The sequence below is a fragment of the Leucopleurus acutus genome (genome assembly GCF_964270905.1).
Source record: "Leucopleurus acutus genome assembly, chromosome: 19".
In the NCBI taxonomy this organism is placed as follows: Eukaryota; Metazoa; Chordata; class Mammalia; order Artiodactyla; family Delphinidae; genus Leucopleurus; species Leucopleurus acutus.
In genome coordinates this window covers 16,496,578-16,508,978 of record NC_139161.1, presented here as the reverse complement: position 1 = coordinate 16,508,978, position 12,401 = coordinate 16,496,578, and the positions used below count along the sequence as shown (strand labels likewise).

Sequence of the window (12,401 nt, the reverse complement as noted above, 5' to 3'; positions counted from 1 at the left end):
TAGTGGTAGAGGCAATCACACTAATAAATTTTAAATGACAGACATAAATATCTAAGGAAAGGAATTCAGTTCTTCAAGAGCATATTAACAAAGGATCCTGACTTAGTGGGGGATCAGAACAGGCCTCCCTTGAGGAGCTGAGTGATCTATGAGTAAGAGGTAAATGGTTGGGAGCAGAACATCACAAAGAAAGGAAATGCACATGCAAAGACCCTGTGGTAAGAGGTTCAAGGAACTGAAAGGCTTATATAACCTGAGCATAGAGAGTAAGGCAGTGAGTAGAGATGCAGGAGCAGAACCACAAAGGGCCTTCAAGGCCCAGTTAAGGATTTAGTCTTCTCCCAAAAGTAATGACTGTTACTGAGGGAGGGGTTTAAGTAGCAATGGGCACAGGAGGGAATAATCAATGTGGTGAATGGCATAAGGAGGCCACTCGGGAGCTTCCCGAAGTAGTCTAGGCCAGAAATGATAGTAGTTTGGGAAAAGGGGGTGGAAATGAAGTTGTAGAGAGGTTGACAGATTGGAGAGATTTTTAGGATGTTAAAATGACAGAACCCATGTGACTAGTCCAGTGGGTGTTTTGGATACAGTTTAAAGCAGTAATGCCCAACCCAGATTCTTTGGCCCTAATAATTAATAATACCCTTTTCTGAGGGGGGAAACAGAACTCAGTGATGAATTTTCCTTGAGGGCAGAGGATATGGTAAGAGACATAAGTATAAAGAATGACCCACTCGCCCCCTCCTCAGGTTTCCAGCTTATATAAGTGGAATGCATTGTGATGTCATTCACTGAAATAAGAAACCCTGTAAAAATACTAATTAGGTGGGCTAAGACCATGGGTTTGAATTTGAACAAGTTGAGTTTGAGGTGCCTTGATTTTAAATAGTCAGTTTGACATACTGATCTGAAACTTAAATGATAGGTCTGCACTGGGAGTAAGATACTGAGAATCGTTGGCATCTAGATAGTAGTTGAAGCTGTGCTTAGAATAAATTGCCTGGGCAGAAAACAGAGTGAGGAGACAGCCTTGAGGAATATCTGCACTGAATAACAGAGTAGAGGAGGGTGAGTCTGCAAAAGAGCAGTCTGACTAAAAACAGGAGGGAGGCTGAAGCCAAGGGAAGAACATTTTCCATGAAGGAGGCAACGGTCAACAATGTCCAACGCTGTTGAGGCATCAAGTAAGACAAGGAATGAAAAATGTCAGTTAAGTTTAGGGGCACGTTTCAGTGGGATGATAGGGCCAGAAATCAGGCTGCAGTGGGTTGAGGCGTGGGTAGGTGGCAAGCAAATGGGAGACAAATAAATGGAGACAAGATTTCTAGCTGTAAAGTGGGAAGAGAAAAGGTGACAGCTGTGGGAGTGGAGGGAGGGTTTACGATGGGAGAAGCCTGAGTTTGTTAAGAGGGAGCAGGTGAATATAGAGGAATGGGGCTCCTTAGAAGCGGGGGAAAGAGAATCTGAAGCACATTTGGAGCAGCTGTAGATAAAAGGAGAGGCTGCGGGGAAAAGAAGAGAAACAGGCCTAATTATATGACCTTTAAGGTCTCTTCTCACTGTAGAATCTCCCGACCTAACAATTTCCTTTAGGGAGAACATTTGCGTGTATGCATAATCTATGCAAATTTATTCAAATATTCCAGTAGAAATAAATCAGTCAAGCACATCCTTATCCCCTAATGACGCAGTTAACGTCCCCAGGTTTATGACCAGTGTAATCTCTGGGCAGGATCCATCCCTCAGAGAGGTTTTTGCTCAACGCACACTGCAGTACACGCCAGAACAGGCCTTATCTCCCCTCGCCAAACCCATACTACCCCGCGATCTCAGAGGCTAAAGGAGGAAGTAAAATTTAAAACCCTGAAACTACAACATATCCTGCTGCATTCGAAACGGCTGTCATTCATAAAAGGAAAACGCGACACTCCAAATCCATCCCCACTCCAAGCTCAAGGCATTTCTGCCTGAGCCGGCAGTGACACGTCCCCCAGATGGCCGGGGTTCAACACTAAAAGTCATTTGCACCCCCTCCTCCTTTCTCAAGACCTTTTATTGTGAAGAACCAGAAATGGGTTCCTTCTGGTCCCTGTCATAGCCCTCGCCCCAATGCAGCAGACGGATCCCCCGCAGTTTTTCCAGAGGCGGCACCTAATAAGCCCTCGCAAGAGGGTGCGGAGAAACCCCTAGAGCCCAGACCGGCCTGGGACGGCCACGAGCCTGCCGCTAGCTTGAGAACAGAGGGGGACAAGCCCCAAAGGATGTAAAGGGAGGATTAAGGGAGACCTAGGAGACCCGGGTAGCGAGGTGGTCTCCTCCCTCGAGCTTCTAACGGGGACGGAGTTTCTGAGGAGGGCTAATCCCCTGCCACCGCTCCCTCTTCCCAGCTTCTCTGGCCTGCCACCCCCCTTCACCGCCCCGTTTGCTCAGGCTCATTCCCCTCCCCTGGGGCTGCCTGGACCTCCAGTTACCCGTGAGCCAGGCACCCCCGCCTCGAACCGCGGCTCCTCGAACTGTACTCACCCGGCCCGCCATCTTCGCGGACACGTCCGGCTCCGCCGCTGCAGCTCGGCGCTCTGAAGAGCCCGCCCCCGCCGCGCGCGCGCTCGCTGCCCGCTCTCGCGCAGGCGCGCAGCCGTCTAGACGCCGCGCACGCGCCCCGCCGCCCCCGCCCTGCAGTGCCCGCGCGGGCTCGACGGCAGCCCGGGGAGGGCGGGGCGGTGGCGCCATTTTGAACGCGAGCTTCCGGGGCGGAGGGGCTTCTGGGTCTTTCACGTGTCTGCTGCCGACTTTGTCCAGGGCTCGTTTTGCGAATCTCATCACAACTAGCCGTTTGCGCCGGACTTTATAGGAAGTTGATGCTTTTAATCACTGAGCCCCTGCTTATCTCTGCCCTTTAATGGCCTTTTAACTTTATGCTTCCAGACCCACTTAAGTGTGAAAATGTACGTAAGAGCACCCAGCGCGGTTACTGGCCTTCGCCCCTGGGAAGATCAGTAATGTGTAGTTGGTTCTGAATTCAAATTCTGCGTGAATTCAGGCTTTTGTTTGTAGGCGGACGTGTTTCCTAGCTCCTGAAAGTGATGAGCCTTGGCATTTACATTTAGCTTATGTGTAGCCTGGAGAACTCAGGTTAAGATTTTCTTCAGGGGCTTCCCTGGTGGCGTAGTGGTTGCGAATCCGCCTGCCGATGCGGGGGATGCGGGTTCGTGCCCCGGTCCGGGAGAATCCCACATGCCGCGGAGCGGCTAGGCCCGTGAGCCATGGCCGCTAGGCCTGCGCGTCCAGAGCCGGAGCCTGTGCTCCGCAGCGGGAGGGGCCGCAGCGGTGAGAGGCCCGTGTACCAAAAAAAAAAAAAGGTTTTCCTCAAATGTGTAAGTGAATTGTGACTGTTTGTATATCTTTATATATTAGTTTATTATTAAATATATTTATTAATAAAGGTAATTTGTGTCTAACAACTTTTGTCAATTCCCAGTGTTCATTTTAGACAATATATACACGGTGGAATTTGAATAAACTGTGCCCTAAATTCGGCCTTTTTTTTTTTGACCTTGATGTTTCCTTTCTACCATACCATTTCCTCAGAATAGATAATAATAACAGCTCTCTACAAGAGGAGAGGTTCTCCCAAATAGGGTCTCTGATGATCTTATTGCTTCTACTATCTTATATTTCTCTTTATATTTACACAAGACAATAAAAATTGATCAGATGTGTTACCTTTTCAACAGTTAATTAGAAAAAAATAGTTTTTTCCAATATGAGGAAAGGAAAGAAAGAATTAGAAGAGCTGGGCAGGCTTTAGCGATTTAAAATGGAAAACTAATAACAATAAGTGACCTGAAGATGGGCAGGGGGACAGAAGAAAAAGGTCAGGTAAGTTTCGTAAACTCTCACACTGTACCTGAGAACCAGAGTGTGCTGTTGGACAAATCAGATGTTAACTAAATCATCGATGGATCAGAGAGTTTATCAGGAAGGACAGGGAACTAGTTGAACTCTGATCTATTAACTTGGAAAAGCTATAAAAATAATTTAAATAGATTGGGGAGTTGGAAGATTCTCGTCCTTTTCCTTTCTCTGCCACTAACTCCCCACCTCCCTTCACCTCTCTGAGCCCCAGTTTCCTTACTTGGAAAGTGAGAGGTGTAATTTGATGAGCTTAACAGGTTGTCTTACATTTTTTGATACTTTGAATCTATAAATCAAGAGATTTTGCCCAAATAATTACCAGATCCAGAAGATGACATTGGCTCTCAGTACAATGATCTGACGTTATTTTCAAGGCCAGAGAATAAGCAAACGTACTTACCACTGCTTTGTTGTCTTGTTTTGCTAGGTAAACTAGATTGCAGGTGAAAATGTCTTCAATCTCTACACCGAGGAGGAGTGTTTATCATGTAGGAAAGACAGGTTTGCTGGATGCTGGAGAGGTTCCACTGTGTCAGCTTGCAAGCATATCTCTGCACGATAAGGGACTCTTTGTATCCTCTCACAAGTGGTATAAATTCATTAGAATCATGTGCACAGCCCTCTGCAGGGTCTACCAAAGAAATCATAAGCAGACATGAGCTGCTGCACTTGAGGTGCTTAGCATCCAGCTGGAGGGGAGACATTACCCCAGGTTGTCACATGCCTGTGCGTCCCATCTGTGCCTTGCTCTAATATTCAAGGTAGTCTTAGAAAGTGAGTGGAACTGATTCTGCGTCCCCTTCTGAGCAATCCTTGCAGTTATGGTTGATAGATAACAAATATTTTTGCTGCCCCAAATTCATTCCCCTTTTTTTCTGGTCACAGCTACCCTGGTTCATGCAGCCTTGAAAGCATTGTCAGACAATGCACCCTGCCGTCCCCTGGCCTAGGAGGGAGCACAGAACCCAGGCTCAGTCAATCAGATGCTCTTTCTCCCAAGCAACTACAATCTGGACCATCCTGAGGAAGAAAGACAGAAAATAGCAAGAGCTGATTTACCCCAATGGTGATATTCTGAAAAGACCATCCACTAATTATCTAGACCTGGAATTTACCTGATTTCTGTCTTTGGCAAAATCTGGTTGTCTCTCTTTGTCTTGATTTCTGTGACTTAATCAGTCTTCCCTTTCCTCAAAAAACAAAAAGCAAAACTAAACGAAACTCCTTCAGTTTGTCATTGATCCCTGAAATCCTTAATATACTTTCCTCTCACGGTGATGAGAAAATAGGTAAGACAGCCTTACAATGATTTAAATTTAACCTAAAGTGCAAATGTCTAAGGTCATTTTCTAAGGTCTGGAGGGATTTTTCGGGGTAGGGGAGGTTGGTGAGGTGAGACTAGGGATAGACTAAGAGAGGAAAAGGGGACTAGGTACCTGAAAGGTGAGGAGAGAAGATGACGACATGATGAAGTGGAGATAACAGTGCCCAGGATAAAGAACAATGAGGCACGTGGGGAGAGGGGTAAGGGTTTGACCAAGGTCAGCTCTTGCTGATTACAGCTACTCTGTGACCCATTGTGATGGTTAATTTTATGTGTTAACTTGGCTGGGCCCCGGTGCCCAGATACTTGGTCAAATGTTATTCTGGATGTTTCCATGCGGGTATTTTGGGATGAGATTTACATTTAAATCAATGGACTTTGAGGGAAGCAGATTGCTCTCCATGAGGCCTCATCTAATCCACTGAAGGCCTGAATTGAACAAAAGGCTCATCTCCCCAGAGCAAGAGAGAATTCTCCAGCAGACTGCCTTTGGACTTGGACTGTAGCTCTTTCCTGAATCTCCAGCTTGCCAGCGTCCCCCATCAGATTTTTGGACTTGCCAAGCCTCCACAATCACATGAGTCAATTTCTTAAAATAAATCTCTCTATATATACACATCCTGTTGGTTCTGTTTCTCTGGAGAACCCTGACTAATACACTATGTTTCCTGTCAGTGACAAGGAAGTGATTCCAGACTTTCATGTAGTGAAACTTGGTATCACCTGTTGCTCCCTGTTAGGTAACGGGCATCTATAGGTGGAGGCCCAATTCAAAGTCTTGGAAACCCCATGGATATAATTCTATTGATATGTTCAAATTACGTCCAGTTAAACATCACTTAACAAGTGCTCCATTAGAATGGGGCTGAGTAACTTTGGGACATTCTGGTTGTAACAGTGATGCTTAACTAGGGGGAAGTAGATTTCTTCTGTGTTTTGAGGAGTGAGAGCAATAGTAAGCTACATAAAAGTGAACTGATTCACTGTTATCCAGTTTATTTAACAAAGCAATGTGATGTTTTGCTGATTTCCACAGTAGTCAAAGGAAAACTAACTTTAGTCTGTGGAAGCCTAGGGTTAAACAAATGGCACTGGGGATAGAAAGGAGTTTAAATCACTTCAAGGTGTAGGTTTCAAAGATCTTCCAACAGGACTGCATGCAGGAGTTTCGGGGAACAGTGCTGTGCATTGAATTCACCACTGCATTGTGACTGTCAGAGGGTATCCTCCAGGGTGTGTGTGTGTGTGTGTGTGTGTGTGTGTGTGTGTGTGACAAGGACCTGCACTGACCCCTTGCAGAAGATATCCCTGTGAAGCAGACAAAGGTGGTCTTAATAAATCCTTTGATACCCTCCTCCTCTTTCCCAAGTTCTTTCAGCATTAATAACCTAATATATTACTCTTTCCAGGAGTGTATGCAATTTAAGAGAACATTGCTGGGGAGCAATAAAAAAACAAATCTCTAAGGGCAAAATTTCAGAGACTGGGACATCTCTATGTGGACAGCGATCCTTATTCTTGCCCTTCCAATCATAACCCACAGGTCAGCCACCCATGTCCTCAGCCCAGGCTTTCAGAGAGCCCTGTTGAAAACTTGATATGATGGCCCCATCATAGCCAGTTTTAGGAAGATGCAGCTGCCATCTGTTTGTTTTCTGTCAGAGAAAACTAGTTCCCAAAAGGATGCATAAGGCTAGAGAACAGAGCAAAATGGAGAAAGAATATAGAGTTCTTTTAAAAGAAGGAAGACCAGCTGATGCAATGCAGCCTTTTAGCTGCAGTCAGGTATGTTATTGTTGGGTTATTTATTTATTTATTTTGATGAATATGTCTTTTCTCTTTGGAGGATCAAGGACAAACACCTATACTCACAAAAATCAATTCATTCTGGAAAGTCTCAGTGGGCAGAAGAGATGATAGAATCCTACGTGGAAAGGAATGAATGTTGCTATGGAAACCAGCTGATCCTTTAGTGCAAGCCCCAATGCACTTGCCAGGCTGCATAACCCTGCATAATAAACATCGTGGGTCCAGAGAGCTGCCTGCATCTCTTTGAAAAAGAATCATTCAGATACTGGTCTGATGAGCTTTTATGCATCGTGAGAGAAGGAAGTCACAGTCTCCTGGGAGTGGCTGAGTTGCCTAGAACTTCAAGACACCAGAGGCCCACAAACCACATTGGGGGTGACTGTATTTTCTCCAGAGGACTCCTGAGAAAAAGTGAAGGGTGTCTTAAGGTTTCTCCTTAGGGCAAATTTACTGGAGAGGTTTGTTTCTAGGGCAAGGAGTATGTACAGCAGGACTTTCCAAGGGAGGGAAAATACATCTCTCCAGCAGGAGCATGACCAGAATAGAAGGATAAGTTTAGTGATACTTGAGGGGAGGTGGTCCCGGTATACTGTGTTGCATTTAAACTCTCTAAACTTAAATGTATTCATGTGAGAACTGGATGAGGTAATTATCATACAGTACCTAATACATTAAGCACCTGACCCAGCAATTATAAGGCAAATACTAACTACCACTACCAAGAGTGCTAAAACTAATAACACTATTAACCAATTTTAAAGTCGAACTCAGAGGCAGGGAGCTATCTCCAAATAATATGCTTCTCAGGATGAAATTATCTCTCTGCTTCTCCCAAGAGCACTTTGTACTTTCCGTGCTGCACAAATAACATTATATTGATGAGAAGTCTTTTCTATTAAGAAAAAAAAAACCCACTCAATCAATATCACCATAAGCAATTTGTATTTATAGAGTTGCCAGAGTTTGAGCTTGTTAAATTTCCCCTGAGTACCAATCATGATTTCTATTATTCTATTACACTTCCTTCATAATTATCAAAATTTTGTATTTTTTAAAAAATAAGTTGTTTTGCCTTATAAAGTTAGTACAACATTTTCTCACAATCACTTAAAAAAAAAAAATCACAACCTCAACTCCTGAATACAATCACTAGTAAGTTAGGTCTCTTTTCCTTCTAGCCTCCTCCCATGCATGCCCCATGGATATTCTTTTTTTTTTTTTGGCCAAACCAGCGGCCTGCGAGATCTCAGTTCCCTAACGAGGGATTGAACCCGGGCCCCTGGCAGTGAAAGCATGAATCCTAACCACTAGACCACCAGGGAACTACCCCCATGCATGTTCTTATTAAAAAAGTAAGCTCTTCCTCGGCTAACAATGTGGTTATGTCCCTATAAACCATCATAAGTTGAAAATATCGTTATGTGGAAAATGCATTTAACACACCTTACCGACCTAGGCTGAGCCTAGCCTATTTTAAATATACTCAGAACACTTACATTAGCCTACATTTGGGCAAAATCATCTGACACGAAGCCTATTTTGAAATAAGGTGTTGAATATCTCATGTAATTTATTGGATACTGTACTGGAAGTGGAAAACAGAATGATTGTAAGGGTACAGAATGATTTTAAGTATATCAGTTGTTTGCCATTGTGAACGTGTGCATGACCCACAGACCTTGTGGGAGCTGTGTGGCTTCGTGTTAGATGATTTTGCCCAAATGTATGGCATATCACTGGTCCAGAAAAAGATCAAAATCCAAAATTTGAACTATGGTTTCTACTGAATGTGTACTGCTTCCCCACCATTGTAAAGTCGAAAAATCGTAAGTCAAAACTGTAAGTTGGGGGACTTCCCTGCTGGTGCAGTGGTTAAGAATCTGCCTGCCAATGCAGGGGACACGGGTTTGATCCCTGGTCCGGGAAGATCTCACATGCTGCGGAACAACTAAGTCCGTGCACCACAACTGCAGAGCCTGCACTCTAGAGCCCGCGAGCCACAACTACTGAAGCCCGTGCGCCTAGAGCCCGTGCTCCGGAACAAGAGAAACCACCACAATAAGAAGCTCGCGCACCATAACGAAGAGTAGCCCCTGCTCGCAGCAACTGGAGAAAGCCCGCGCGCAGCAACAAAGACCCAACGCAGCCATAAATAAATAAATGGACCCTATTTTTTTTTTTTAAATTGTAAGTTGGGGATCATCTGTTTATATATATGAAATATATATGTATGTATGAAACATATATATGTGTATGTATGTACCTACATAGTTGTAATCCTTTAGCAATTGAGTGCCATATGGACTGGGACTTTGTTTTATTCACAGGCTTGATGCAGCTCATGTGAAAATAATGCATATTCTCAGTCTGTGAAGGTTGGAGGCAAAAAGCTCTATTGTTATCAGCCTAAACATTGCTTCTGTAGGCACAAACAATGGTAGGTTAAAAAAAAAATCTTATCTTTGCTGTTTCACCTTTTTTTCAGGTTATGATGACTCCATTCGAGCAAACAAACTTCATAGTTGCTGGCAAAACTTCTTTACATCTTTTCTTGCAAGTCATCAGGACATAAATAGATCATTCATAGTACAGGAAATAAAGATACTAGTAAACATTTGGGGAAAAATAAACCAAGTAATCAAAGAATTGAAAATTAAACCAACATAAGTTACTTTTTTTTTTTTTGGTTATCAAGTTAGTAAACAAAACAAAAACACTAAAAACCCTCTTTTTAAAAAGAGCTTACCTAATGATGAAGTAAGTAAATTTGGCTTTCACTTGGTTGATGGGAATGGAAATTTTTATAATATACTCAGAAAATAGTTTGGCACGTAATATGTATCAAGAACCTTAACAATTTTAATGGTTTGACTGAGTGATTGAACTTTTGGAATTCTCTTTTTTTAATTAGCAAGGAATGCAGGAAGGGAAAAAAATGTTATCTGCAGTATAATTCATAAGAGAAAAATTTTTTTTAAATCTAAATATTGAACTATGATGAAATACAAATTTGTACTCTAAAGCAAGTCAAGGAAAATTTAAACTTAAAGTATTTTCTCAGGAATTCCCTGGCGATCCAGCGGTTAGGACTCCGAGCTTTCACTGCCGAGGGCCCAGGTTTGATCCCTGGTTGGGGAACTGAGATTCCACAACCTGCGTGGCGCAGCCAAAAAAAATTTTCTTTTTCTCTGCCCTTGGGCCTCCTCTCTCCCCTCTACTGGGGATTGTGTATCTGCGTTACACATTCACCAAACCTCCTTATCAGCAGAAATACCTGCTCAACCATAAATAGCAACATTCTCCTAGCATCACCAAGACAACTCCCCTCTCTGCTTAATTTTATAAGGGGCCACCGTGACCCATGACCCACTACTCGCTTTGTCCATGTAGATCTGGATTCTGTAAACTGTCAATAATATGTCATTTAGGGACTTCCCTGGTGGCGCAGTGGTTAAGAATCCACCTGCCAATGCAGGGGACACGGGTTCGATCCCTGGTCCGGGAAGATCCCAAATACCTCGGAGCAACTAAGCCCTGGCGCCACAGCTACTGAGCTTGCGCTCTAGAGGCCGCAAGCCACAACTACTGAGCCCTCGTGCTGCAACTACTGAAGCCCGTGTGCCTAGAGCCCACGTTCAGCAGCAAGAGAAGCCACCGCAATGAGAAGCCCGGGCACCGCAACAAAGAGTAGCCCCCAATCCCTGCAACTAGAGAAAGGCTGCACGCAGTAACAAAGACCTAATGCAGCCAAAAATAAATAAATAAATAAATTTATTTAAAAAACCTATAAAAAGTAATACGTCATTTAATGTACAGCCCCCTCTATCTCAAAAAATTTATATAACTGTGCTTTGAACTTTAACGGGCAGAACAGTTCTTGGAGCTTTCTGAGGGGCTGTTCCCGGGTTATGATCCTTAATTTGGCTTTAATAAAATTGTCCATGTCTTTCTTAGATCAACTGATTAATTTTTTTCTTCGACAACTACATGAAAATTATTAAATAAATCAGTATATCCATATGATGGAATATCACACAGCTATCAAAAACGTTTGTAAGAAAAATGTTAAACAATCTGGAAAATGCTCAAATTAAAATATTAAGTGAAAAAGACAAAATTGTACATATTCATAATCTGAACTATGTAAAAATTTCATGGAAAAATGACTGGAAAGGAATAAACCAAAATGGTAGCAGTGATTGCCTCTGGATGATAGGATGATGGGCAATTTTTTTCCTCCTCCTCCTCTTTTTCCTCTCTCTCTCTGGTGGGAAGTGTCTTTTTTTTTCCATTATATTTTTTAAAATGACTTTTTTTATAGTTAGGAAAAAATATTATAATTTTAAAGGAGTCATGTAGAAAAACCTCTCATATGTACTTACATTTACCCTCATATATACAGTCATTGTGATCAGGAAAGCATTTGATTAAAAAGATTAAGGTATCAGACAGACCTAGGCTTAAAACTCTGCCCGGTCACTTAATTTTCCCCTTTGTAAAATGGGAATAATAGTAGATTCCAAATAACGGGGCTTTGTGGTCACGCAGGTTAAGTCCTTAACATATTTCCTGGCACATACCACGTTCAATAGATGCTAGTTTCTCTGTTTATGTACCATTAGGAACAGTTATGTACCATTTACGGGCGTTTGTAAACTTTTTAGTGAACCAAGTTGGCATTAGGGGGCTGAGTGATTGAGAGTATTTCTCAGGAATTGAGGACTGTGGTTCTGTGCTCCTGAACGCAGGTGCAGGTGGCTAGTATTTTCCCCAACTGTTGAAAACCTGTTCAAAAGCAGGGCGGCTGTCTAGCTTCAGACTGAACAGGAAACCTTCCTTATGCCTAATTTCGGTGTCTTGTCTGGATGTCTCCCTCACAAAACAACGCCCCAAACTAGTTTCTACTTTTAGCTCAACCTCAGCAAATTTCCTTAAATAGCACTATGAGCTTGGCCCCGCCCACATGCCCCTACCCAGTTGGTCCGAATGGGGTTAGTTCAATCCTTTGAATTTTTCCGAGTTGATTGGCGGAGCAAACCGGAAATCTTTTTACTTTTTTGATTGGTCGTGCACAGCCTAGGGGCGGGGCATATGGGCGTGTCTCTCCAGGACCCGGTGAGCTGTCATTGGAAGATTAAGCCGGCATTTCCAGAGCTTCGTGCCGTCGCCTAGGTCGCGAGGGGCGGGTGTCCTCCCTCCCCGGCTCCTATTGTCCTTTGCATTGGCAAGATTTGTTGTCACTCACGGAACCTCGCGCTCACTGGTACAAAAGCTCCAAGAGGCGACGGGTGATTGGTTGGTTACTGTTCCCGCCCCAAGCCTGTCGCCATTTCGCAGAGAGGATCAGAAATCC

General features: G+C 43.6%; 1 protein-coding gene across 2 annotated transcripts in view; it reads right to left on the bottom strand.

Moving 5' to 3' along the window:
- NSF (N-ethylmaleimide sensitive factor, vesicle fusing ATPase) overlaps positions 1 to 2,730 on the bottom strand; it is a gene marked incomplete at its 5' end in the record, with an annotated part of 155,985 nt that extends 153,255 nt beyond the window's left edge. Inside the window, one exon of one of the 2 annotated variants that reach the window (XM_082861331.1) lies at positions 2,524 to 2,730. In XM_082861331.1, coding sequence (XP_082717457.1) covers positions 2,524 to 2,730 — 207 coding nt within the window. The remainder of the gene's footprint in view (positions 1 to 2,523) is intronic. The other variant, XM_082861332.1, reaches the window with a different exon arrangement.
- Positions 2,731 to 12,401: the final 9,671 nt, after the last annotated feature.